The following is a 27,826-nucleotide window of genomic DNA, read 5'->3' as shown; positions in this document are numbered from 1 at the left end:
TGACGGGCTGGCTTGAGCAGCCCTTCACCCCGGTGGTCACTGGCCTAGCATCATGCTGGGCCAGCTGAGCCTAGGCGGCGTCTTGCGCCTAGGCCACGAGTATTACTTACTTGGTATGAATACTGAAGTTTTGGAGCGTTTTGGCAAGCGCCTGTGACTCATGGCGCTCACCACTTATAGGCTCGGACGGAATTCAGGTTAAACTGCCTCGGGCTGCCGCAGGGGCAGCTGGTCTGCTTATTTCCTCGCGGTGTGTCTTAGAGAGTTCCCGTACATATTGAAAATATGTAGTGGAGAGCCAGTCTCGAACACGATAGAGAACGGAGGGTTACACTCTCTGTAACCCGGGTTCTCTGAGTGGAGAGACTGGCTCTCCACAAAAGAGCCGCTCCGAAATGCGTGTCAATCAAGAATTAATCGAAGTGGCACTGCACAGATGGGGCTTAAATAGCCCGCTGATTGGCATCTGGGCGGTGCCACCATAGAAGATGTGTCTTAAAGAGATATCCATGAACACTGCCCTGTAGGGTCAGTTCCCGTACATATTGAAAATATGTAGTGGAGAGCCAGTCTCTCCACTCAGAGAACCCGGGTTACAGAGAGTGTAACCCTCCGTTGTATGGTAGCAGTAGTAGTCGTTCTGTTTCTCTCAGTTATTTAATTCGTCACCTGTCTGTAGTACAGCACATAATAATGTACAGTATATGTGACTCTTCTATCCATGACCGTACACAGTTGAGTTTTGGCAGTGTTGAGGTTCCTTGATTGAGAGGTCTGCAGCACTCCTTCCATCACCTTATTTCATGTCTGTTGAAATGACAACCTTATTGTTGCCATAAATAGTATACACGTGTATTTTCAGCTTGTGAAATGTGGGAAATGAATTCCTCACATCCCACAGGCCGTAGTGTACATCCACTGCCACGACTCCTGCAGTTGCAGATAAACTCTGAGCCCAGCATGCCCCCGTGGCAGATGGTAAGCCATTGTTTGCGGAGATTGCATCTTGAGACAGAAGTGTGATTTATTGCCATAAGTGCCAAGCCCCCCTATGATTAAACGAACCTGGCTTGACTTGCCACAGTTCTTTCATTGTTACCCCACGAGTCAGCACATTTCAGCCTTGTTAGTTACAATTTGAGGACTTAAAGGCAAATGCATTTAAATAAGGAAGCCCAATTTAACTGTGATGCATGAACTGCTACACAGTAATAAACTATAATCTTTAATCTGACTTAATGGCACGACTATTTTTACCTTCCAAAGCTATTTGTATACTTTAGACAGTTGTTGCCACTTTCCAATAATGGTATGATACTTGGAGAAGGTACAGTAGTGCATATTCTTAAATTTGTGTGTTGAGCGGTGTTGAGCTGGAATTTCTTTCCATTTTCTCTCATGCATAGCAAAAACAGGTATTACACTTTTAGCAACTAAATGAACACAAACAAAGCAGATTGTTCCAATGTACTAGAAAACAACAGTCCCATATTAATTTAGTTTTGCCTATTTCGCCTACTGGTACACATACAGTATGTGAGCGTCATCATCACCGTTAGTACTTACTTGTGTGTTGTGTTTACACAGACATTATGTGGCACTAGAGATATTGGCAGAATCTGCATCGTTTGCATTTATGCACTAAAAGTGTGATTTTTAACCCTTTGACCTGGAACGCATCTGTGTCACTTTAGCTTTTAACCACTTTAAACATTATTTTATACTTTATAAATACTAGCTATTGAAGGCTATTGAAAAATAGCAGATCTACAATCTCATAGCATGGCAGTGGCACTCTGTGCCGCACTATGTGTTTGTAGATCTGCTATTTTGGAAAAATCTTGAAATGTGGCACAATCTTTGAATATGTTCTTTCACAGTGAATGTTTTTAACTCATACATTTGCTTCTGGTGGGTCCCAGGAACAAAATATTTTCCTATGGGGGCCGGTGGCCAATTTCATATAATGTTTGGGTTCCTTGACATGAAATCGTTTGAGAACCACTGATATAGATTTGTAGAATCTGGTCTCAGGTCTCAATGTACGAGATTCCCCGCTCCTTTCACATGGAGCACGGGACGGGACCAACAAGACGGGATCACAAGATGATTGACAACATTTGAACTTACAGTAATATATCATGGCCAGGTAGCTGCACAGCCCAAGGTTCTACTGTAGTTCAACATCACTTTAAAGATATGCTACCCTTGGGATCAGATCCTGAAGTACAGATCCTCCCAACTCTCCTTTTCCTAAGATATCTCGGCTAAATATAGCGATGGTTTTTATATAATGACAGATTGCAATGTCCTCACTTTAGCTCTAACGGGATAGTGACTATGCAACTGGCGTCAGTGTCTGTCACACAGACTGTATGTGTGTGTGCACCAAAACCACCATACCTTTCTTTCTGTGCAGCCATTGTTCTCTTTGTATCTCACTGTCCCTTTACTCTTAAGTGTATATGGTATGAAACGGCACAATTATTTTCTTTGGACAGAACCAGATGCTTATGGGTGTGTAGTTATGGTTGAGACACCTGACTTGAAAGGCTCAATAAACTGTGTCGGGTTTATAATTTAATAATATCTGATTCCTACTGGTGCCTCAACTTAGTGGTGGATAGTCCCCCCCTCACCCCCCCCCCCCCCCCTCACCCCCCCCACACACACACACACACACACACACACAAAAGAAGGAACAGTACCATGGTCACATTGAGTACAGTATGATGTTGATGCTACATTGAAAAAGCACATACTGTGTCCTTGTGACATAACCCGAGCAAAAAAGCTATAAAAGCCACATTGCTATCCCACGTAAATCTTTGTAATGCTTCACTACATGTTGACACTAGACACAATGCTATAGGAACTTAGAACTTAGGCTCGGGTGAGACCGTACATTAAAATGCTCCCAGTCCATATAGGGTTTTATCTAACCGTAGCATTACTGTTTTTCGCTAGCCACCAAAATGAAGACTCTCCACGTCTGTCATCGACCAACGACATTTAAAAAAATGTGACATACTGGACACGTCGCATTTTGTGGCCAGTTGGCTAAAAATGGCAAATCCACAGGCGTGATGGCTCTCTCTTTCTGATGGCTGTCTTCTCACACATGGTTCACACAGGTGCATGGAAAAATAGCCCACACTCGCAACAGTTTGTCTGGAGAGAAAACGCAATTATTGTGTTCCTTTTAAGATCCGCTTCATGTTACTTATGTTTACAATGAGATCATTTTAGCTGATAAACCATAATTAGGAATGTCATAAACACACATAGCTTTTGTTTGCTTCTGTTTTGACGACCTGTATATGTCCCCCTGATGAGCTGGGTGAAAATTAATGTGCTGGTTTGGTGTGGCTGTTTGTGAAACGCTCCCGTGCTCTGCCCTAATTTGCAACTGCAACTGTTGATTTGTGTTTTCCTGTAAGGGCCGCTTTGATGTGTGTGAGATTGGCTGTGTTGGGTCGACGTTTGTTCTCACAGGCTGGGCAAGTGTCCAGCTAGACCGCATGCCAGGCGACCAGGCCCTTTCCTCCCTGTAACTGGCAAGCCACTGAGTTGAGAATCACTGTGACACTTAACCACTGTCAACCTGGCCTTCCCTATTTTGGGAATGTCATTGTATGTGAAAATGTTTTGACACGCACGCGCCACACATGCATGCAGTTGTTTTATGTTGCACACAGACTTGCATCTTGCTGCTTGTACCTGTATGACTAGTAACAAGTACACCCACCCTCTTGATTCTTGTTTGATTCTTATACTGTATTTTTACCCCTTTCAAGTGAGATTTTTTCACAATTTTCTATAATGTTGGCCTGGGTCTCTAATGAGGCTGCCCAATTAATTAATTGTGTATATTGCATAACTGATTTAGTTTCCATTTCTGTGGAAATATTGAAACATCTCAGTTCATTTAGAATTCCCAGATTGCCCACTTTATTTGAAAATAATTGACATGTTGGTCCAATAGTATACCTTAGTGGTTAGGATTGCATAGAAGCCAGCTTGTCTTTTATGGAAGCACGTTGCACGGCGCAAATAGACGATCTACAATTGGTTATATTCGCTTATTATTTTTAACTCTGCCGCTAACTGCACTGACTGCCGCCTAGTGGTCATTGGAGGTAGTTAGCTTCTGCCAACAGACATGACTGGATACTCATTTATACATCCCGTCTCCCGGCCTCTCAGACTGAGAGAAAAATAAAATAATGTTAGCATTAGCATCAAAAAAAATCTAAAGCCAGCTTAGGTGGTTCGGGCATCTGGTTAGGATGCCTCTCGAGCATCTCCCTAGTGAGGTCTGGAAGGAGACCCCCGGGCAGAAGAAGATCGGCTCGGGGCCCTCCAGAATGAAGCTGCTGGAGCCCTCTGGTGGATTTGTAGGCCCTGCGAACCGACTACGGATAAGCGGTTGAAGATGGTTGGATGGATGGTACAGTTCAATACAAGGTCTGCTAAGACGATTAAAAGACCCAAAATAGCACTATGACCTTTTACATTGGGATCCTCCATTTTCAATTAATCAGTAACTTCATCAAGTAACTTTGCTTTATTCTTGACCGCATGTTGGTCTATGCTTCTCTGTTGATCAGGTCCGTCAAGAGAAGGCGCACTCAACTCGAGGGGAGTCTCATATATGTTTGGGACCACTGCAATAGTTTACAGTCATATTTAAGATCATAGTTTTAGCGTTATAGTTCAGCCCTGATCTCTCCAACCTGGGTCCCATTTTTACAGTCTTTGGTATGACCCGGCTGGGGATCGAACCCCCGACCTCCCAGTTTCAGGGCGGACACTCTAACCACAAGGCCACATCACATCTGCTGCATTGTGAGTTTGTAGATCGGCTATTTTTTTTAAATGGTTGAATTCAGCTTAAACATCTTCACCAATTTTCAACCTACCTTCATATAATTGGTCCTCACTGCTTTTTTTTCCTGGAAACCCACCTACCAGTGACTTCATCGTTAGGCAGTTAAAAACATTAAAAATCAACGTGAGAATAATGGCTTCCATTAAAGCATGCTAACTTTCAAGGAATATAAAGCCGTCAGATTCTATTAACTTGGATTCCCCATCGATGATGTCACTGGTAGGTGCGTCTCTGAACTGTCCAAAGCCCTACTCTGACTGAGACACAGACCCACAAAGTAGACGGAAATGGTACCATTATAATGAGCATTACCATATGAAGATAGGTAGAAAATGGGTGAAATCTTTGAAGTGGTTAACTTGAATTGAAATGACCTGTGGAGTGCGCAAGTTTGAATGTAAGCCCTGGACATTTAGAAAACCATCCCTTTCCTCCCCTAATTTTTTAACCTTTTCAACTGCTTACTCGCTTTGGATTAAATCAGAATCCCACTTTTGAACCTGTGTTTATTTGTCCTTGTGTTTGCCGTCATCTGCTGGTAAGAATGCAGTACTGTCAGAGGAAGCCTGTTTCTACCATATCTTTGTTTCCTACCTCACGTAACTTACTCACTGTACCACATGATGGCAGCATGCTCAAATGTTTCACGTTCTCATTCTCAGACTACAGTATGTGAATGCCTGCCTGTGAGGAACAGTGTGATAGCTTTCCAAGGCTTTTCTGCTGCCAGGTGTATGCATAAAATCATCATCATTATAAAATCATTCATAAAGAAAGATGATATATTGGGAGAAAGATTGTTAATTTAAATGTGCCATTTTGAAATCCACCATTTACTGTCTAATAAATATCAAATTTTAACAAATATAATGTTACTAACCAGTCTGTATGGTGGTCTCCCCTACACTTCGATAGAGAAATGTAGACCCTGCTAGTAGGACAGTTACTGACTGACGAGTAGTACTGTCTGAATGTCATAAGCTTAATATCGCACCCGGACAAGTGTGGATTTCACTGAGGGGTAGACATGTGGTCTCGTGTGTGGAAGACTGGAGATCGAATCCCAAGTAGGACATAAAAGTTATGGATTGTAGCTGTAAAGATGAACTGTAATTACACAGTGTGTTTCGGATGAGTAGCAGGACTAGAGTCCATGATCTCAGATCAGGAGAGGTCTCTGAACAGAACTCCAGCTCTTAAAGGAGACAACATACAGTTATCAGTCTATTTTAATTTACCATCTATGTTTCTATTTTGTCTGACTTTCTGAATCTCTCTTTCTCTACATCTTTCAGAAGGTTTCTTTCTCCCTCTATCCTCCTTGTCTTATTTCTCTCTTTCTATTTCCTCCCTCTCCTTCTGTGAGGAGGGTGATGATCCTTAATATACAAGCTCACAAGGCATTGCGATGCGACACGCTGTGAGCTTGTAGATCGGCAGTCGACTCCGTCCGTCAAACGACAAAGTGTAAACCAGGCTGAATCCCACTAGCCTAATGAATACATGTCACTCAATCTGCTGCCCGCCTTGTTTTCCCCAATCCCTCTTTTCTCCTACTCGTCACAGAAGCAATGCCACTTCTCATATCGTCGCTGTCCTGTGGACATCCTCATATGAAACCTTTTTTTGTAGAAGATCTACAAGCTTGTAGAACGGCTATTTTCACTACTTTCCTGCGACACTGTTGTATGATGAAGTAGGGCATTCATTTACGAAAAATGGGTAAATGACTTTAACCTATTTCCCACCACGTGTGTACCAAGTTTGGACAAAATCTGTAGTGTACTGTGAAAAAATGTGTTTAGCATAAAGCGACCTCCTGGTGGTGCTATAACAGGCCAATGGGAAAAACTTGGGGCAGAGGTTCATGTTTAATATTCAGTCTGTGCATCTCATCATCAGAAGTGCTGAGAAACCAATGATTTTTGTAATCACTTAGTAGAAGAGAATGTATTATGGGGGAATTTTAATGAGGAGCACTATGCCCAAAAATATCAAATCAAGAGTAATAAAGTGGTAGCACCTTGCCTTGCATGCAAAGTTCGTCACACATTGACACCTTTCAGCATTTCATCAATTGTCACACAATTTCCCCATAATAATCACAAACACAGACAGAGAGATACAGAGATCAATCTACAGTATATGGCCATTAAATGGGACACAGACGGATGCAGAGATTTGTGACAACCGTTAGTCCCAATCATCCTCCACAACACATCCTCAGGCCCTCCTTGGACAGTGCTTGAGTTATGCAGTACACCCCACACACACACACACACACACACACACACACACACACACACACACACACACACACACAGATTTGTCATAGGTTTTTCAGATTCACGAAGCATTGCTGGGAACATCAGCCCAAGAGGCATGTTCTGTGATGAACTGGGGGTTGTGTAACAGAGATCTGACGTGCACCATATATAGCTCCATGCAGTCAGTCTGGGCTGCTTGCTGCAGTGCTTTGTGAGGCTCTGTCTCACGGGATGTAGGAAAAAGCAGCTTGAGGAGGCCTTTGAAGAGCGGGCAACGCGTATATCTTTTCTACGTCCGAGCATAGACGTGGTAACGCCCCGTCTGCCTCTGATTGGCCTACAGACACTGACACTCCGAGGTGGAAGATACATGCTGGATAGTCTGACCCGAAGTTACTCCGTGGTGGGAAATAAATAAATAATACAAGTACGATATAAAACAAGAGAATGATAGCTTGGCACGCACAACAGTAACTTGTGTAGACTTGAAACATTATTGTACTGTAAAAAGGTCTCTTTTCCCACGATCATTATCTTTTTTAGAATAATATAGTTTACTACCGTATACACTTTAATTTATAACACAGCCAAATCAAATCATAGTACATAAGTGTTCAATCAATTATTCAATCAAAGTAAACGGCACAAACAATATTAGTTTGCCTCTTATACAAAAATTGAAGTTACAAGTTACTGTTGCGTCTTGCCATTCTCTTTTTTCCTATTTCCCACCACGGGGTACCCTTGCATCTCGGAGGACAGGCAAGACGGGCAGTGTCGGTAGGCCAATCAGAGGCAGGTGGGGCGTTACCATGTCTATGCTCGGACGTAGAATAGATATACACGCAGACAACACATCTCCAGTGCTGCAGAAGTGGGATTCATGACCCCACGGTGCCCTTTACCCCCTATACTGTACCTATACAGACAGATATCTGAGACTCAGCAGGGGGTGAAGAAAAACAGAGGAAATAATACTTATGGGGTACACATACTTGACCCCCAGGTCCTGGATTTCCCACCCAAATTGTGTCTTTATAGTCGGTGTAAAAATCTATAGTAGCTTTTATATTCCCTTGTGTAGAAGAGCAGCTCAATCTGAAGCTCAAAAGTATAATATTATGTCCCCTGGCCAAGGATGGATTCACTCTTGGCTTAGTGGTAGATGTTTGGTTTCCCACCCGGGAGAACCAGGTTCCAAACTTGGGTGTTACATTGGTGTCGTGACCCGGATCAGGTTTCTCGTAGCTCAGCTTGAAGCCCAAAAGCCTCATATCAACTGTGGTCAAGGTGGGGGGTTCCCTCTTGATGCTTGGTTTCCATGCGGGAGATCTCGGGTCTTGCAATGCCATGATGCATTGCTGGCCGTGTTAATGTTAATATTTACATATTTGTCGGTCTGTTATCAACAAGCGTTAGCTGTACTCCATGGGTTATATCTAGTGATAGGCAGTGCAGAATGCAGAGTATAGTGGTGCTTCCCCGTCATGTGAACACGATACTCTAAATACATTATTGTATCTAAATATATAGGCTATAATGTTTTTCAGAGTTTGCAATCCTTTTCTTTATCCACCTTTTTCTTATAGCCCATAAGTCTTTGCGTTTGTGTGTGCATAAGTTCCTCTTTCTCTTGCTGTGTTGCCAGTTTTGCAAGAGAAACAAGTGGCCATGGGTCTATGAAAACAACCACAAATGAAAATTGCTGATGTACAAGCTCACAGCAACACATTGCGAGGTTGTACATCTGTTATTTAAAAACACATTGAGAATAAATCGATATATTTTGAATATTTTTTAAACATTTTAATAAAAAAGGCACGAAATATGTTCAGATGGATGTCTGTGGACAATTACTTACTTGCACACACAAGGAGGAGCCCCAGTATGTTGGCGGGGAAAACCATGGATAGATTAATTTGGCGCGATTCATACTTCAGCTATTTTACAGCTGTAGTGCCTAAATGATTTCGGCTCGTCAGAAACTTTCAGTAGCACCGAAGAGACGACTTTAGGACGGTACCTGCCCCCCCGAACCTCAAATGACGTCACATTGTAGGCTCTACAGCGCCGAACCGTCTTTTATTCGGCTCTAAAATAGGAGTATATGAATCGCGCCTAAGAAGTCGCCTCTTCGGTGCTACTGAAAATCTCTGACGAGCCGAAATCATTTCGGCACTACAGCTGTAAAATAGGAGTATGAATCGGCCCAGAAATGGGACAGTTTAGATGGAGAAATTGAAGCATGCATGCTCCTGGAATATGATTCTAGGTTTTTCTTGTGTTGTGGTGAACACTGGATCTTGTGTTTCCCGAGAGTCTCATTGTTTATGGTGTATTGTGTAAGCCTTTCCACCACATGGTGAACCAGAGTTGATACATCTTCCAGAGTTGGCCTACATCCCGAGTTAGGCACCAACAATAGCAGATCTACAAGCTCACAACTCGTTGCAGCGTCGTGAGCTTGTGGAGCTGCTATTTTTAGTGCCTCACACACTGGCACACAAATAAGTCTTAACTCCGGCTTGAGCATGCCGAGCTCTGCAGTATGGTTCTGCTGTGATGAAAGGCACTTGGCTGGCTGTCTGGTGGTGTGGTGGAACTGTTTGGTACATTCTATATGCCAGCATCCACTTACAGTAGGCCTGTCCACCATATGACTCCCTTAACATACGCAAAGCTGCTGATGGGAAATATCCTGGAACCGCCATTGATCACGCTTGGCTCACTCTCTCTAACATCTTGTTTTTGATAGGGAAAAATGGAGAGCATGTGTCCTTTGATGTCTACAAACCCTTTGTTTATTATTTGTTTTGGTGCACTCGGAAGGCCTGTTTTGGGTTCGATTTGAGAACTAATCTCATCCTGTAATTTTATTTCTCAAGAATCATTGTGAGTTCACTCAGGCTTGCAGAGTGGAATTCTCTTTTGGAACACTATTGTTTGATCCCTATTTGTCTGCCTTAAAATCTAGTCTCTTCCAATTATAACTGACATGATACAAGGAGTTACAATAAGATAAGAGTCAAGACGATATAGAATAACACATGTATATAATATAATTATAATAATATCATAATAATAACATTCTGAGGTTTAAAATGGGTTACATCCCAATTTCAAGAATAGCAGATATCACTTAGCACAGATATCACATAGCACATCACTTCTTGTAGATCTTCTATTTTTCACATCTGCTATGTTCCTTATTTTAAGTAATGCTCACAACTTCATGTACTCTATTGTCTTTTTATGTGTATTATATTGAATTTTACCTTTTATGTACACACTTTTTATCTCTTCCACTTGATTTATTTTGTGTTATCTGTCTTTTCTTTGTAAAAAAACACTGGACAAGCGAATAATCATTGTAAAATGATGTAATTGTAACATGATTATAGATGAATTAACCCTATACATATGTTGCCTGTGTGTCTGGTTCCCACAGACGACACAGGGACCTACTTCCCCAGCGTGAAGAGGGACCCCGGCCGGTACCTGCAGCCCTGCTCCGACTCTGTAAAGAGCTGGCTGCGCAGCATGAAGAGCGCCGGGAAGGTCCTGCTGCTCATCACCAGTTCTCACAGCGACTACTGCAGGCTCATCTGCGACCACATCCTGGGGTGAGTCTGACCAGAGCGCAGCCGCAAGACACTGAACCCATAACCCTGCTCGCATGATGCACTGTACACCCTGGGAATGAGTGAGCCCAGAACCCACTCAAATGATGTTAACACACCCTGCGGCCCAACGGCCATCCCATACTCTGGGAAATGGTGAACAGAGAAACCACTCGGATGATGTTAACACACCCTAGGACACAGCGGTCATCCCATACTCTGGGATATAGTGAACAGAGAAACCACTCGGATGATGTTAACACACCCTAGGACACAGCGGTCATCCCATACTCTGGGATATAGTGAACCCAGGCCAGAAGCGACTCAACTGTTGTGCACATTGGGAAATGTTGGGAAAGAGTGTCTGCCACAAGGCTTAAGTGTGACAAAGTTACACATTTTAAATCACACATCCAGAGAGATGTGCTCCGTGTGTTTTCTCCATCTTATGGCTATATAGCATCCTGGCTGTGACTTACTTTACTTTCCCTCTCCGGTTCACCCACATTAAAATGAACTGCTAGACTGTTTATTAATAATAATATGGAAACACCATTAGTATATATATTATTCTATGATTGTGTATTTAAGTCATTTAGTCTATAAATCAATAGGGAATACTGGGGGGAAAAGATGAGGGTGATTCGGTGGGGAAAGAGGGACGTGATGTACTTCCTGAAATGAAGAATTTTATTTTTTTAACGATAGAATATATAAAGCGACTGCTACCGCTTTGACTGAAGCAGGAAGGCCTGGTTTGATATTTAACTTCGCTTACCATAAAAGACACACACACACAGGATTTATTATAATGTAGCGGTCTGGAAAATTTCATTTAGGACAGCGTACCACATGCAGACAGTCTTAGTACAGTGCAGGCCTGCACCCCTTCCCCACCCCCCCGCCCCTTCGACTCCCAACATTCCTTGGAGCTCTCACATGCCATCAGTCATTCCTTTCGGTCAAACCCCCCACCAGTTCACTCGTCTGCCTTGAGTTAGCAGCATCGTAGCACACACACGCTACACACCTCTCGCACCGTCAGTTCAGCTCGCCCAAACAACAGGCCGGCCTGTCAACGCCATGCACGGGTACCTGTTATTTCCTACCCTAGCCCGGCTTAAACAGCAAACGCTATGTAGGTTAAAGTGTGCGGAAGGTATTTCTGTCCTAGCGGGGCTGTCTGCAGCTTTCTTATTGGCCTGCTGTGACTTTGAGTTGACCTGGAGGAGAGGGGTGGTCTGTATACTAACTGCTCTCCCAGACTCTTTCGTCACTGTCGGGTGGGAACCTTGTACAATATGTCCAGAGCCGTTACTTTTCAGGAAATGGTAAAATGGTGGTGTAGCTCTTGTTAATTCTTACATTGCTTAGTAGTTACAAAACCCACAGACAGACTTGACCACATAAAACAATAATTATATGAAGTAGGGCATTAATTCATGATAATACAGCCGATGGCAATGCTATGCAGTGTACACTGTGGTTAGGGCTTATTATTCCTGTCTAAACCCTGTTACACACTCAATCGAACAGCGATATGTGCGATGTTGGAAGTAAGCCGGTGATGTTGTGGTTGCACCGGTGGAGTGTGTTTTGGTGCGTGATTACTGTGCGGTTAGTCATCATCACACATAAGTGTGAGTATTTTTCTAATATTTGTTTGTTGATGCACAACTATGGCTTGGATGATAATTTAATGTTTTTGTCAATTAAGCAAATTCCTGGTTGTTGAATCCCTGTATTAGCCTGGGCTTTACCAATTAAAACCAGGAAAGCATCTGTGTCATTTAGATTTTTTTGCCTTGGCTATTCAAAAATAGCAGATATACATGCTTGTACTGCTATTTCTGAACAGTTTTTAAAAACCTTGATAGTGTGAGATACTACTAATTTAGAAGAAGGCATCTGTATTATGAGTTTCCTTAACCCCCTTAAGGGGTTAAGTATTTAACATTACGTAGCACTGCTCCTGCAGCAGGCAGCCCTCCTGCTCCACATGGCGGTGTGCTCTCTGCGGCGGCGGGGCCCAGCGGTGGGTCGCTGGCTCTGACTGCCAGAGTACAGTCTCATGGGATGTCTGTGGCCCAGACCCCCGCCACACCCCCCACCCTTAGCCATTTCCTGTCAAACAGCGCGCCACCTGGTCATACTGTTGTTGGCCTCCCTCTCCTCCTGTTCCCTCCCGCTGTTTCCCCTGGCCTCCCCCTCCCCTCCCATCGACCTTTCACCCCGCAGCATGTATCACCTCCCAAGGACATGCCACGTCACGTCAGAGAGCCCAGCTGCATCAGCGTATATGGCCCTGTTTACAAGGTCAGCCGATGCAGATTTATGTTGTGATAGCCACCAAGAGGAAATTGAGGCAGGCTGAATCTTGCCGGCTTGTGGCTTTGGGCACAAGGGCGCTTTGTTCCTAGAAGGAGGGTCAGCTTGCTTATATGAGGCTCCTGCATGACGGGCTATTGTTTTTTCTTAAATCTTTGTCCCCATAGCCAGTGATAGATATAAATCTGTAAAATATATCTAGAGACTGGGAAGGACTGTATAATTACTGTAAACTGATAAGACTTCAATAGCTCGGGTTTAGCTTCGGGGCTCCGGTAAGCTTAGAGTCTGAGGCTTCGTCACCCAGCCTCGGGCGAAACACTCAGGATTCAGTATAGTACAAATTAAGACACAAACGGCATTCAATCTGACGTGAACAGCTGCTAAAAATGTTACTTGTACAAATGTACATAGATAAGTGAAATTGATGTATATTTCAGCCTTCTGTGCTAATTGTATTCAACGATTATTCTGCACATTCTCCATTGCTTTTTTTTTTTACCATACCTGCTCTTCTACCTTTAGCAGGCATTTCGATCTTCACATGACCTGATGAAGTCCCACAACAGGATCAAAACGTTGTCAGCCGAATAAAGAGGTTTTTGTACCTATTCTGGTGTGATTATTATTGTATTGTTAACACAGTCTTTGTGGAACATGTCCCACCAGCATTCCTCTCCTTGTACCTGTGTGAGTGAGTGACAGAAATAACCCCCTCTTGATCTATTAGATCTCTCTTGATCTTGACTACAGTACATGTCTCAGCACCTCACCCTTGAATGTTTTTATGAAAGAGCCATTTCCTGTATTATTATTATAACATAAAAACATTGCATTAACCAGACAACGACTACAAGACATTGACATTAAAATTGACAAAGTCAATATTATTTCCTTCAGTCAATATGTTCCCTACTGCTGGCCCTCCCCTCCATTTCCTCAGTTCCCTGGAAAGAAATAATTAAAGAAATAATAATGAAGCCAAAATAAATATATAAATAAATAGTCCTAATGAGCCCACAGTGAATGTACAGTACAGGACTATTAATTTGTGCCACTTGTGCTGGGACATACAGTTTAAGTACTACTACTACTACTACTACTACTACTACTACTGTAGTACTACTACTACTACTACTACTACTAATACTATTAAATGCCCCAAGGACGTGTTATACCGAAACAAAGAACAAACACGCATACACATGTGTCTGCGCACATGTGGTGTTGGGTCAACAGGGCCTCACATTCAGTGCACTGGGTAGCTCTTGACAACACAGGTTTTGTTTTGTCCTGTACTGTCCCTTCTGCCGTTTTGAGAGTGAGATCAGAGTGGAGGCTTCCCTCTGCTCAGGTCCTCTCAGTGTACTGAGCAGGCTGGGGGCCAGTGACAGTCATCTGTCAGAAGTAACGTACCAAAGCCAGAGCTGTCTAACAAGCCTCTTCCAGCCAACACTCCTCTACGGATGCTGTAGGGCTGCTGTCCTGATGTCTGATGCTGCATCCATTGAATGAAGACCTGAACATGTTTTGATTGAATGAGAAGTGGTCCAGAAGCATACCTTTAAAAACGGATGCAATGGACTTGGATGTGCACACTTGAACCCTAGTACGCCCAATTCTGGGAGGGAACATTTGCCAGAAGTAGCCAATCTACAAGATCACAAAGTGTCGCAACGGGACGTGTTGTGAGCTTGTGCTGTAGATCTGCTATTTCTGGTGATTTGATGTGATTTGATGTAGGAAACCAGAGCAGACCAAGTACAGAGCCAACTCTATGAGCCTTTTCAGACGGGGAGCGACTGACACGCCTAGTAATTCATTTTCATTTATTTTGGACGCACAGACAAGTTGAGGGTCGATTACGCAAGCGCATTTTCACGGGCGTGCACGATCCCGTGACAATGGCGTGCACAAACTGCACATGCCTACGGCCAACTAGACCTGGATTGTGGTGAGCTATTTATTTTTACGTTACGCGTCCCGTGCCCCTCATGAGCAGACACATCGCTGATCCAGGCGAGAACGCCTGCGTCACTCGCTGTCCGTCTGAAAGGGCCTCATGTCTAAGCAAAGTCATCAGATAACATGACTTGGCATCCTTTCCTTCCCTCAAGCCAACGCGTTTGCTTTGTTTTGTTGAGTTGAAGATTTATGATTCTTCCTACTTGACTTTGATAGATTTTTAGGTCACTACATTCATAGCAGTTATCTACTTACATACACAGTGATTTATCAATTTGTAACTGTGGGTGTACAAATTGAACGAAATTGACATTTGTACACACTCAGAGATAAAGGAAATTGGCAATTTGGTAGAGGATTGTATGTGTTGTATGTGTGTCTACCTTTCCATAGCCTGGCCCAGCCTGTGTGGTTTCTGGTCTCGAGGGGAACGGAAATAAAAGCCTGGGTACCGAGGCTAATCATGAACTATGTAACTCCAAATATTGGCAATATTTTCAATAATAATTGATTAAAGTGTGATAATCCAAAATAGCCTTCCCATTCACTTACGTTGCAAGGTATAACAAAACCCAACTACACTTTATATATACAGTATATATAGTTTATATACTGTAAGGTGCTCAACAGAGCACCTTATACATTCACCAATATACATTTTGGTTACATCATGGCAAGATGATTGATTGATTAAATACTGTATTAATAGTTTGCATAGACAAGCACAGGGAAGTACAATATAAAGTATATATATACTTCCCTATAAAGTTTCCATTTGGGACATTTTGTACTCCATTCATTAACACAAACCTCAATCACATTGAAACACAAACCTGTACCAAAGTAACATTTTACTTTTCATTAATACTAACAAGTTTACAGTGTAGTTGAGTGTTGTCATAAAAAACAGAAAAAGGGAAGGAAAATGATTAATTCCCCGCACGTGGTGACGACAGGTGGGCACCACAAGAGCAGACGTAATGCAACGTCAGACATCTGCATTCTGTTACTCACCTACCACGTACACTGTATAATCCTCACTATGTTAGTTTAACTCTGACGGTGTACAGAAAAGAACCAAATTGATCAATTTGATAGTTATTTTACTGTGTAGGCCTGCTATGGGTGTGCTGCAGCTATATCAAAATGTTACCGTTATTATGCCTCTTGCATTCCCTACCTCAACCCCTCTCTACCGTCTCCACTCACCTCGTTAAACACAATGTTTAGCTTCTATAAGTAGTTTACTTGCACACATGTTACATAAGGGCATCTGGGCGCTGTCCAAGCGTTGTCCTTTAACTCTGTGGTTCTCAAACATGTTGGGAAAGCAAAGGAAATGAATCAGTCCACCCAAACAGAGTGTAGCCAACTGTCTGTTCTATATACTGTATAGTTGGGGAGATAATGGTGGAGAGTGTGACACCTATGATCTGAATAGTCATTCTTATACATCATTTACAGCTCATTTAGCTAACTTCTAATTAAACTGTCCCTCCTTATGCTACCCCGTGGAACACCTTCAAGGACCACTGGGGGTTCCTGCATCCCACTTTGAGAACCACTTCTTCAACCACATTATCAGTGTCCTCCCTATTTGGCCATATTTGTTTTTGCAATTTGACGTGTAACAAAGTATATGAGGCTTTATTATAAGTGGTTAGCACTGAACTGAACCTAGTTCTGCTATATTTCTCGTTTCAGAAAGGACTTTGAGGAGCTCTTTGACATCATCATCACAAATGCCCTCAAGCCTGGCTTTTTCTCCCTGGTTCCTCAGCAGAGACCCTTCAGAACCCTAGGTGAGTCCGTCTCAAGGACTATTCATAGTCCAGTTTTCGGTGAAGAGGTGACCACCGGAAACTACAACATGACGTCACGTTGCGGTATAGTCACTGCACACAGCACATCTCTCTGTTTTTCAAGATTCAATAATTTATTTGCCATGTCAACAAGTTGATAGGAATTTGTCTTGGTTCATACTCAACATATACAGACAACCATAGATACTCAAACAAGAAGGACAATACAATACAAAAACCAGCAGCATAGGCAATTACATTCAGTTTTGTGCTATATGCATATATCTATGAGTTCAGATGTCTAATGGCTACGGGGTAAGTGCTATCTCTGAAGCGACATGTTGAGCTCTGGATACTTCTATATCTCCTGCCTGATGGGAGGAGATTGAAGAGGTGATGTGCAGGATGGGAGTTGTCTGCAATGATTTTATTTGCCTTCCTAATTATTCTGGTGGAATAGAGTGAGGAAAGTGTAGGGAGGCTACATCCTATGTTTTTTGATGCGCGACGTACTACTCTTTCCAGCTTTGATTTGTCTTGAGAGGTTGTGTGACCAAACCAGACAAGCATGGAGAAGGTTAGAACACTTTCAATAGTGGCCCTGTAGAAGTGAGTCATGGCTGCTTGGCTGACTTTAAACTTCTTAAGCTGCCGCAAGAAATAGAGACGCTGGTGTGATTTACCTATTATGAGACTGGTGTTAAGATCCCATGATAAGGATTCATGAATGGTGGTCCCGAGGAACCGGAAGGAGGAAACTCTTTCTACCTCTTCCCCATTGATGAAGAGGGGAGGGAGGGGACTCGATATCTTTTTCCTAAAGTCTATAAACATCTCTTTGGTTTTAGAGATGTTTAGAATCAAGTTGTAACTCTCACACCATCTCACCAGCTCCTCTACTGCTCTGCGGTAGTCGGTTTCAACCTCGTTGGTAATAAGACCTACTAACCACCGGTTTAGTGGTCATCTCTTCACCGAAAACTGGACTATAAATATGCCTTTAGAATTAGACCCTTCAGAAATAGTTCACGACTCTTAACTGAGCTGCCCAGAACTGTGTGCTACCGTGGTTGGCAACTTGGCATGGTATTTTATCAGTTACAGGTGTGATGAATTTAGCCAATATTGAAACCAAAGAGGTGCTATAAATTGTGTGCCAAATTTGCAAAGATTCAACAAATGAACCCCTTTGTCTCTATTCTGGGAATGTCCTAAATAGGCGTACGTTTAGTAAAAATTGGCCAACATTCAGCGAAAATAGAGGATCTACAAGCACTCAACACATCACAACATGATGCGATGTGAGCTTGTGTATTTTAGGCAAAGAGGGGGAAAAGGGAGGGGGAAAGTACAGACACCTGATGAAAACATAATATTATCTATGGTTTAAGTGGTTAACTCAGCCATCCAGCTATGTTATTGTCTCCACCGAAGGCATGGGGCGAGAGTATGTTTTGCACTCCGTCCGTCCTTTCATGTGTGTGTGCGTCCGTCCATCCGTCCGTCTGTGTACAGCTAATCTCCGGCACCGTTGGCGTGGCCCATGCCAAACTGCGCAAATCATGTTCTTACCTATATAATTGCACCGATCTGTGTACAACTTTGCATGCTCACTCCCTAGAGGCCAAGACAAAACCTTTGCCCTGCATTTTCCACATGTGCCTGTTGTTGCCACCACTGAAAAAAAGGTTAACGTCCAACTATTTGTCACATACAGTACATTGCTGTATGCCAAATTTGTTCTCTGCATTTGACCCTTTGCAGCGGTGAACCGCAGCCGCACCACGCTCCAGAATCATTTGTAGTTGATGTAACCCCCCAATCCAACCCTTGATGCTGAGTGCCAAGCAGGGAGGCATTGGGTCCCATTTTTACAGTCTTTGGTATTACCCAAGGACTGTCTAAAGAGGACAAGAAGCGAAGACCGTAAGGGCGCCGCCATGTTGATCACATGGAAGGAAAAGAAACATGCGCAATGGGCTTTATGCAGCCTTGGTCTGCAACTGCACATGTTCCTTTCCTTCCATGGAGCACCATGTGATCAACATGGCGGCGCCCTTGCGGTCTTCGCTTCTTGTCCTCTTTAGACAGTCCTTGGTATTACCCCGGCCAGGGATCGAACCCCGACCTCCCAGTTTCAGGGAGGTCACTCTAACCACAAGGCCACTGAGCTGGAACCTATAAAATAGTGAGCTTGTAGATCAGTTATTTTCGACAAATGTTTGACTGCCAGATGCCAGATTTAAATTGACACTGAGGATTCTACAGTGTAGATAGACACGGGGTCCCAAATATTCAAAAGAAGAAATGTATCAAATGGGCGTCCGTGGCCTAATGGATATCAAACTGGGGTCCTTGAAAATGAAAAAGGTTGAGAATCCCTGGTATTGAAGGTGTGCTCTAGCAGTGGCAGCACACTGGAATGCTCTCCAGTTCTCCTCATCTGGTCTTTGTTGCTGCCAGGAATAACACTGGTGGGATTCGTTAAGTGTGAAGACACAGTGATCCAGTCTCCAAAATATTTCTCTCTCTCTCTGTCTTGCTCCCCCTCCATCTTGCCACGTTGGCCGAAATAAAATCAGGACTTTACTCTTCCTCTGGCGTGTGTAGAGTATTAGCCACTCCTTTTGTATTCGAGAACATTACTTACTTTTTCCACTCCCAGGAGTTGTTATTCTTCTCAACGTTGCTGAGTAATGCAATGCTGTTAGCTCATTGAGCACACCCGTCATGACACGTGTGTGTGATCGGGGTGAGTGAAGAGTCTCTCTCATAAGCCTTGATTCCTAAGAGAGTGTTGATTTATAAGGCTGCTGATGAAATTATCACCACGGGATATAGGTCTAGCTTGCAGTTCAGAATGTGTGCTTTGGGATTATGTAAGCTGCAGGATCTACAGAGTGTTATAGTATTAATGCTTGAACTGCTGGTTGATAGACAAACCCACAGGATTGTTTAAGTTTGTGCAGTACCTGCCAAGTACTATACTGGTAGTATTATGTAGTCTTCTGTGCTAGCAGCCATCAGGCTCCACAACCAAGCTTGAACCCCATTTTAGAGCTTAACCATTTAAACCCATTTTAGAGCTTAACCATTTAAACCAAAAGTATATTATACTTTGTTTACCAGAGTCCCCCAGAAGTCTTTTCTCGGTCAACTCTTTTTTCCCTCTAAACCAAATCTCTTTGCCGGAAATACTGTAGCTGATCTACTTTGGTGACCAGTGTCCCCTGTCTATGCATACTTGTTGACCAGTGTCCCCTAGGGGTCTATGCAAACATGTTGACCAGTGTCCCCTAGGGGTCTATGCATACTTGGTCAGCTCCTTTTGTTCTCTACACCAAATCTCTTTGCCTAAAAATGTCAGATCTACAAGCTCATGCTTGACTGCTATGAGGATTGATGTGGTTGAGATCCTTTTCTGCTCTTTTCAAGATTACTGGCCCAGTGGCCCTCAGCTTTGACTCTGGCATGCTTGCACAATGCACATGATTGAAGAACACTACAGAGTAGTACAGAACCATGACAGATAACGATTTACTGTTTTGAGACTTATACTCAACTTCTACACATTTATATATTGATTGTTGACCGCAAAAATGATATTCATCCATATATTCATTGGTGATAGATGTATAGGCATTCATATTCACCTGTTGATGAACACGTACAGTGTACATTATGCATTTATTGATAGACTGTAGATAGTAGATACAGTACAGTATGTTAACTAATTCTTTCATAGACCTAGTGGCGTGCACACATGTAGTACCTTTTTTGTTTTTTTTATTCTTTGCTTGACTCCAGCTCTTACCTGTACCTCTCTTGCGTTTCAGTACTCTTACTGCTGTTGCTGCCATGACACCTGAATTCCCCCCCGGGGATCAATAAAGGTTTATCTTATCTTATTATCTCATCAGAGAAAAGGTATTTAGCTCGTTAGTTCTTGGTGTATAGATCTAAACAGCATAACACACTGCAGCCTTTTGTTAGTTGTTCCAATACGGTCATTTCGTTCAGATGATGCCAGCGCTCTCTAAATATTGGCCTCATGCTTGCAGGCCTAATTTGGTTACAGTGCTGCAGCTCTACACATTTTAAAAGGTGTTTTCAACATCCTTTCAGAAGCTCGGTTCAACATGAAGAGACCACATCCTGTAACATTCACTTGCGGTAGTGACTTGGGAGGTAGAGTGGTAGTGTGTGTGTGTGTGTGTGTGTGTGTGTGTGTGTGTGTGTGTGTGTGTGTGTGTGTGCGCATGCGCGTGCTAGGAGGGCAGCAAAGCAGCCTGAGATGTCCTGCAGTTGATGTCCTTATCTTGTATTTACACATAGGGACTTTGGCGGAAATGACGTGGTCTGGGAGTTGTCTTTTGTGTGTGTTTGTGTGTGTGCTCCAGCACTGTTCCTTCACTCTCTTCTGTCACAATATTTATAGCATGCTGTGATAACCCTCATTTTAACCTGTTGCGGACTAGACACTGCTTCTTGGAAGAAAAGAAAATTGTAATGCTCAAAATAGGAACACCGGGTAGAAAGTGATTTAAGTCTGTCGTTTTCACAAGTGGAGGATGCTTTCTTCTCTGTCTGCCTCCTGCTGCCGCTGCTCTCGAGTGCCAATCAGTCCTGAACACCACTCTTCACTTCTTCTGTCCAGAATGAGCAATGCCACACTTCAAACATGGAGGGAGTTGCAGGCTTCCTACATAATGGCCCAACACTAGACAACATGTGAAGGTCATGCAGTAGCCAACAACTTGATGTGCTTCTGTAAAGATACATTCTCAACTGAACTAAGGGCTGTCAATTTAGCTGGTACTGCTTGCGCTGATAGCTTTGTACTGTTGGGGTGAGCTTTGTACTGTTGGTCCAAATGATGCTCCTATTACGCTATTCAATAGAGTGATACTTTTACTGTGCATGAGTAATGACAAGTTACTAAGAGGATCATTTCATCCTAGTCCCATACAGAAAAACATGCACGCACACGCACACACACACACACACACACACACACACACACACACACACACACACACACACACACACACACACACACACACACACAGACAACGCATATGTCTCTCTTGCAGGTATAGGCAATTGTCCAAACAAAATATATTTAGTTTTGCTTGACTAAGTGACGTATAACGTTGCCTGTAACAGGTGAAGGGGGACATGATAGCAGGTACTGTATGATGCTGGGCCTGAAGTGGGCACAGTCCATCGCTGTGATTTTACTATCCCCGTCCACTGCTGTGCATATCAGTGAGCGATAGAGCTTGGTGAGGAAAATAAAAACATTTACTCTCCATGGACGGCATTAATAAACATGTTAACAAGCTCTGACAGAGCTGGAGAAGAAGCTGTAATTAGGCTTCCCTCCCTCTTTGACACTTTAGGTAATTCAAGACAGTCCACCACACACCTCACATAAACCCACAGACATAGACCCATACAGATATATATGGTTGCTGCCGGGCAGAAACCTTGTACTTTTCAAAACCATTAAGGAAAATGAAAAAATAAGTTCTGACGATATTCATATAATATATGTATAACAATGTGGTCTATTATAAACGTATCACCCAAATGGTCCTACTGTATCTGCTCCTGTATTTTCTTGTGGGATGTGCTGGTTAGTTCTGTGGTGGCACGAGGTTAAGTGAAAGGAGGCGGTTGAATGTCTGGGTGCCAAAGAGCATGCGGTCACGTCTGCTCTTGTCCTCTCTTCCAGCAGCAGCTTGCTGTGTGTGTGTGGCTGTCTGACCATGCGGTTTGTTTTCTCTGTCTTCGCCCCGGCAGTGAACGATGTGGAAGAGAGCGAGGGTCTGCCATCTCTGGAGAAGCCGGGCTGGTACTCGCAGGGCAACTGGCCCCACCTCCATGAGCTGCTCAAGACCATGACCGGCAAACCCGAGCCCGAGGTACAGTAAGGTCTTCGTCCGTCCGTCGCTCAAAGGGTATTGTGCTGAAATGAGAAAAGCACATGCTGGGCTTTCGTTGAGGCGAAAGCCAGACGTCACGGTATGGGAACGTTAGTGTTGAGCTATTCTAACCAAACTGTTCCATGGACAATGGGTACTACAGTCTCTATTTAATGCCTCCTTAAATGCTGCAATAATGGTGAGATTAGTGAATGAAGTATAAACCAGAGTGACCGTTCCTTGTAAATACCAATGGCTGAAAAGAGATCAAAGCTTAATTTTGGAAACAATGTCCTGTTAGCAATGTACAGTAGACAAGAAAGTCCAGGAACCATTGTCAGTTATTATAGTAGCTATCGCACTGAAATGGGTGACAACTGCCTCTACAAGAATGTATCTTTGCTTTGTGGTTGATTCAGGCACTCATTTCTGGCACAGATGAGAGCTTTGCGATCAATCATCTTGGGTCAGATTCACACCAGGGTGAGGGAGGCAGGCACACGTCCTGCAGCCTCCTGGCACTGCTGTTGACAAGGCATGCCGAGTGCCAGCAGGCTGCCTGCTGGGACTTCAAGACCAAGTCCATTCTTATAGAAAAATACTAAATCAATCCCTCCTCCCCCTTATCATCACCATCATAAACATAATCAGCATTATATTATGAAGTGGGTTTATTAAGTCCATAATATGATTGTTAAAAACTAAATTTACATTTGACATTTGACAACTTTTCGCATATAATCCAGTCCAAAATACAGATTGGTTATTTAACTTATTATTTCATTAAACTAGTGCCCAACTCTTTCCCGCTGGGCACCGGCCTACTCAATGAACGATGCAGGTTGGGAACAATGAAAATAGGGAATGCCACACCCTCTTATGCAATACCTGCTATACCCATTGTCACAGTACCCATTGTAACCGCCTTATATACCCTTATATACCTCTTATATACTCTGCTATACCCATTGTCACAGTACCCATTGTAACCGCCTATCTGTCCAACAATAACATCAACAACTAGAAACAGTTTATTGTTTATTTGGGATGCCCATTAGCTACATTTCCTCTGGTCCACGCTTATCCACTGCAACGCTATAGCTTACCTTCACGCTCACGCTCGTTACCTAAAATGCGCTCACACGCCCTTGATTCGTCTGTGTTTCGTTTCGCCTAGAGGGCCTCCGCACCTCCACTTCCCGGGCTGAATTATGGGCCCAGCACATCCCTGGTCATGAACTCTGACCTTTAAAATGGTCTGCCAATATATACAGCCTTCCCTAGTGTGATCACTTTCTACATGGAAGAAATATGAACGAAAACCACAAGAATGGTGAGTTTTCTTCTCTTTCCGTCCAGAGTTGTAAAAGTGTCACAAAAACTGCTTGTGTCTCTTAATTTATTTTACTGTGCGTAGCGTAGCGGAAAGGTTTTGGTCTGGAATCTGCTCAGATATAAAAGTGGAGAAACTCTGGCACAAGGGAGAGTTACGTTGCCTTAACCAATAGATGGAGTACTCGTCATCATCCATCCACGTCCTCAAGACTCTCCCCCTCTTCCCTCTCACTCACCCTGGCTCGGGGGCTCAATGCCCTGTCTGTTCCCCCTCAGCCACGTGGAGAAAGCTCTCGCGGAATGCAAGTGTCAACCTGCACTTACGGCTGCTTTTGAGTAGCTCCTCCGGGGTGACTTGAGGCGCTCTGTGTTTAGAGTTCTCTCCACTTTCACCTGACATGGCTTACCACAGGTGGGCTGAATGGAGCCATTCAGGGGAAGATTACACCCACCCACTTCAAGTCCTGTCCAACCGTGGGGTCACAGCCGGAGTGAGCCGGGTGACGGGATGCCATCACGTACCAGATTCACTTGCTCAAATGATTAGGGTTGCAGCTATCAATTATTTCCGTAGTGATTTTTCTATCAATTATGTTTTGATATTAGAAGCGTTTTCTTGATCATATATATTTTTCTTCCCCATTTTGATACCGTGGCTCAATTGATGCCTTTCCTCCCTCTAATATTGTATAGTTATATTTGTAGTGACATTACATTTTGCATTCTAGAAATAAGACATGTAGCTGAATAATTTACCAAAAAGTAATTCATGTCCAGTCTAGCCTAGCTTCCATTTCCAGACCACCATCATCACATGCAAATAGTCTGGAATACAAGGCTTAACTTATTACCATTGTTTGTTCCAAATATTTATACATAACAAGAGTGTCAATACAAGAGATAAAGGCCAGAACTGAGAAGATGGGTAGAATAACTCAGATTTAAGTATATGTGTATTTATTTTGAGAGGAGGAAAATATGGTTGAGGAGAGGAAAACGTTTAGTACTCTGTACTCGCCTACTAGCAAGGATATCCTCAACATTGCATGTTTAAGTGCTGCACATTTAGCATTTAAGACTTTATGGTGTTTACAGACTGCTGCATTTACGGACCTGAATATCAGAGCAAATTCCGGGTCCGCACCAGTCTGCAAGGACGAAAAACGCAGTATAGTGTGCAAGCTCCTTTACATTGATATTCTAATGTATTCCGATTAAAAAACAAACAAACTTGGAGTTACCCCAGATATGCATATTTTATTGTTTCCTGATTAAACGTGAATAAGCAGAGGTCCACTGTGTCCAGTATCAAACCGAGAAGCCCTGGCTTAACCACATAAACCCTATATATACTTACTTGACTGGGATCCCCCAGGGATCTACTCTAGTATTTCCCTGTACACCACACAGTTGCCAATCTACAAACTCACAACGTGCCAAGTTACGACATGCACATGAAGGGAGCTTGTAGATCTGCAATTTTCTTTGCTGAATATGCAGAATAGGGAAGCTAGGGTTCTTGAAGTCCTTATCTCTGTGAACGTTTCCTTTCAGATGTGTCGTTTGCAGCCCTCCACTCTCTGTAGCTCAAACCCCACACAGTGGAACACAATGGTCTCATTAAGAAGCCTTTGCCTTCTGAGGGCCCCCTGTCTCCCTGTTGACCTGGGGACCACTTTATCTGGAATCTCTGCTGTGAGTGACATGGTGATGATAACAAGACACTGGGTCATGCTCTTGATATGAAGACCCACTTCACCTCCAAGCACACTGCACAGCTTAATGCGTTGTTCAATCCAGTGATTCTAAACCTGAGGGCAGTGAGGTTATTGCAAGTGGGCCCCTAAATAATTGGCAAAACACTACGATTTTAATGATAATGTAACATGAATATAAAAAATCACACCTGTGTGAACTGAGTGGTGCAACTCCCCCCCCCCCCCCCCCCCCCCTCTCTCTCTCTCTCATATTAGCAGGCAACAGTGCACTATCTCTCTCTACAGTAGGCTATACTGTACAGTGGAATACAATGTCTCATTGAGTGAGACATTATACAAGACCTTCATTTAGAAAGTGTGTGGTGTGTCATCTTGTGTGACTGTGACAGAATGATGGTCACATAATGATCTGTTGGTCTGTTGGGACAAAGATGGGAAAATTATAGAGAAAGAACCCAAAAATCACACGATTAGCATTCCAGGTTTCATTGACATATGTAGAGTGTCATTCCGGTCAGCGGAACTGTGTCTCGTTCCTGAGAAAGCACCTTCTATAATATCTTGCCTCTTGTGTTGGAATGCCGGGCCCTTGTAAATATTTATCATACTGATCCCATGCCGCTGGCTGCAGAGGCCAATGAACAATGGTTGGCGTACTGAACAGCCTAGCTTTTTTCTTTGCTTTTTTCCCCTCGGTTACAGTGCACAGCTGTGGCTAGTTCTGGGGGGGAAATATGTTTTTACATTCCTTAATCCAGAGAAATTTAAAACAAGTGCAGCTGTACAGTTTACCTTGAAATTGTTAGATCGACTTGGCAAGCACCGGCGATGGATCCTCTGTATTGCCATTTTAAGAATAGGGCAAGAGTTCCACAGAAGGGCGGTTCTTTTAAAAACATGGAATAGGTCCAGCTGGAAATGTGATGCCTGAAGGCTCTTCCCTGCTGGCCCACCTCGCTGCCTGTAGCCCGGGCTGTTTGTTGATGTATGGAGGACCTGGCTGTATGTGCACCACAAGGGTCCAGCGTGAAGGGGATAAACTGCACTGTAAAACCCTGAGTGGTAATGTATCTCAAGAGAGAGAGTGTACAAATGTACAGGTAGAAGTTACTAATGATAAATTAACATTAACATTTTACTGGGTTGAGTGAGTCACCTACCCAAATGCCTGAATGCATGATGGACACTCCTTTTTATGGCCATTCTGTAGGTGTCATTATTAGCATTATATGGGTTCATTAAACCAGGAGCTCCCTTTAAAGATGTAAAAAAAAAAAAAAAAAAAGACAAAAGGGTTAGGTTATGACCATTCACAATGGGGTTTTTTTGTCTTCAGTATATTCCCACGTATGTATATATCATGGGTAATTGTGTTATGATCAAACAAAACTCCAAGATCATTTTCATGAATGAGGACCCAGCTTTTTCTATCCATGCATATATCATTTTTATTATTATTATTATTGGAACTAAGAACTTTTCATGTTTAGGGCTGGTGCCTTTAAAGAGGAGGTTCGATGAGAAATGCCACATGTGGTGAATGTGTGTTCAGCTGTGTTATCTCGTTGGTGTTGATAGCTACCGTTCATCTGACAGAGCAGCCTAGCTAAGCAAAAAGTTACGTAAGTGGAAGGCAGAGCATGGAAGATTTATGGGTTTTAAAGATGTTCTTTTTTGTGTGTGGGGGGGGGGGGTGGAGGGGGTGGGGGGGGCACCAGGATTTGTGCTGTAGCCAGAGAAAGTACAATAGTGATGCACTTATGGAGGGGGGGTGGGGGGGCACCAGGATTTGTGCTGTAGCCAGAGAAAGTACAATAGTGATGCACTTATGGAGGGGGTGGGGGGGGGCACCAGGATTTGTGCTGTAGCCAGAGAAAGTACAATAGTGATGCACTTAAAACATATGGCTTTCATTTATGGGTCTCATTCGACCAACAATGCTCAACAAAGTGCAAACTGCATCTTAAATGTAA

At 43.2% G+C, this 27,826-nt stretch overlaps 1 protein-coding gene across 1 annotated transcript in view; it reads left to right on the top strand.

Moving 5' to 3' along the window:
- The window catches only part of nt5dc1 (5'-nucleotidase domain containing 1), a 72,465-nt gene that overhangs the window by 32,275 nt on the left and 12,364 nt on the right, over positions 1-27,826 (top strand). Inside the window, exons 7-9 of the mRNA XM_080790754.1 lie at positions 10,607-10,781; positions 16,776-16,873; positions 22,679-22,800. Coding sequence (XP_080646880.1) covers positions 10,607-10,781; positions 16,776-16,873; positions 22,679-22,800 — 395 coding nt within the window. The remainder of the gene's footprint in view (positions 1-10,606; positions 10,782-16,775; positions 16,874-22,678; positions 22,801-27,826) is intronic.

Source organism: Protomyctophum bolini (assembly GCF_963924005.1).
Source record: "Protomyctophum bolini genome assembly, chromosome: 19".
In the NCBI taxonomy this organism is placed as follows: Eukaryota; Metazoa; Chordata; class Actinopteri; order Myctophiformes; family Myctophidae; genus Protomyctophum; species Protomyctophum bolini.
This window is presented reverse-complemented; position numbering and strand designations above follow the sequence as displayed.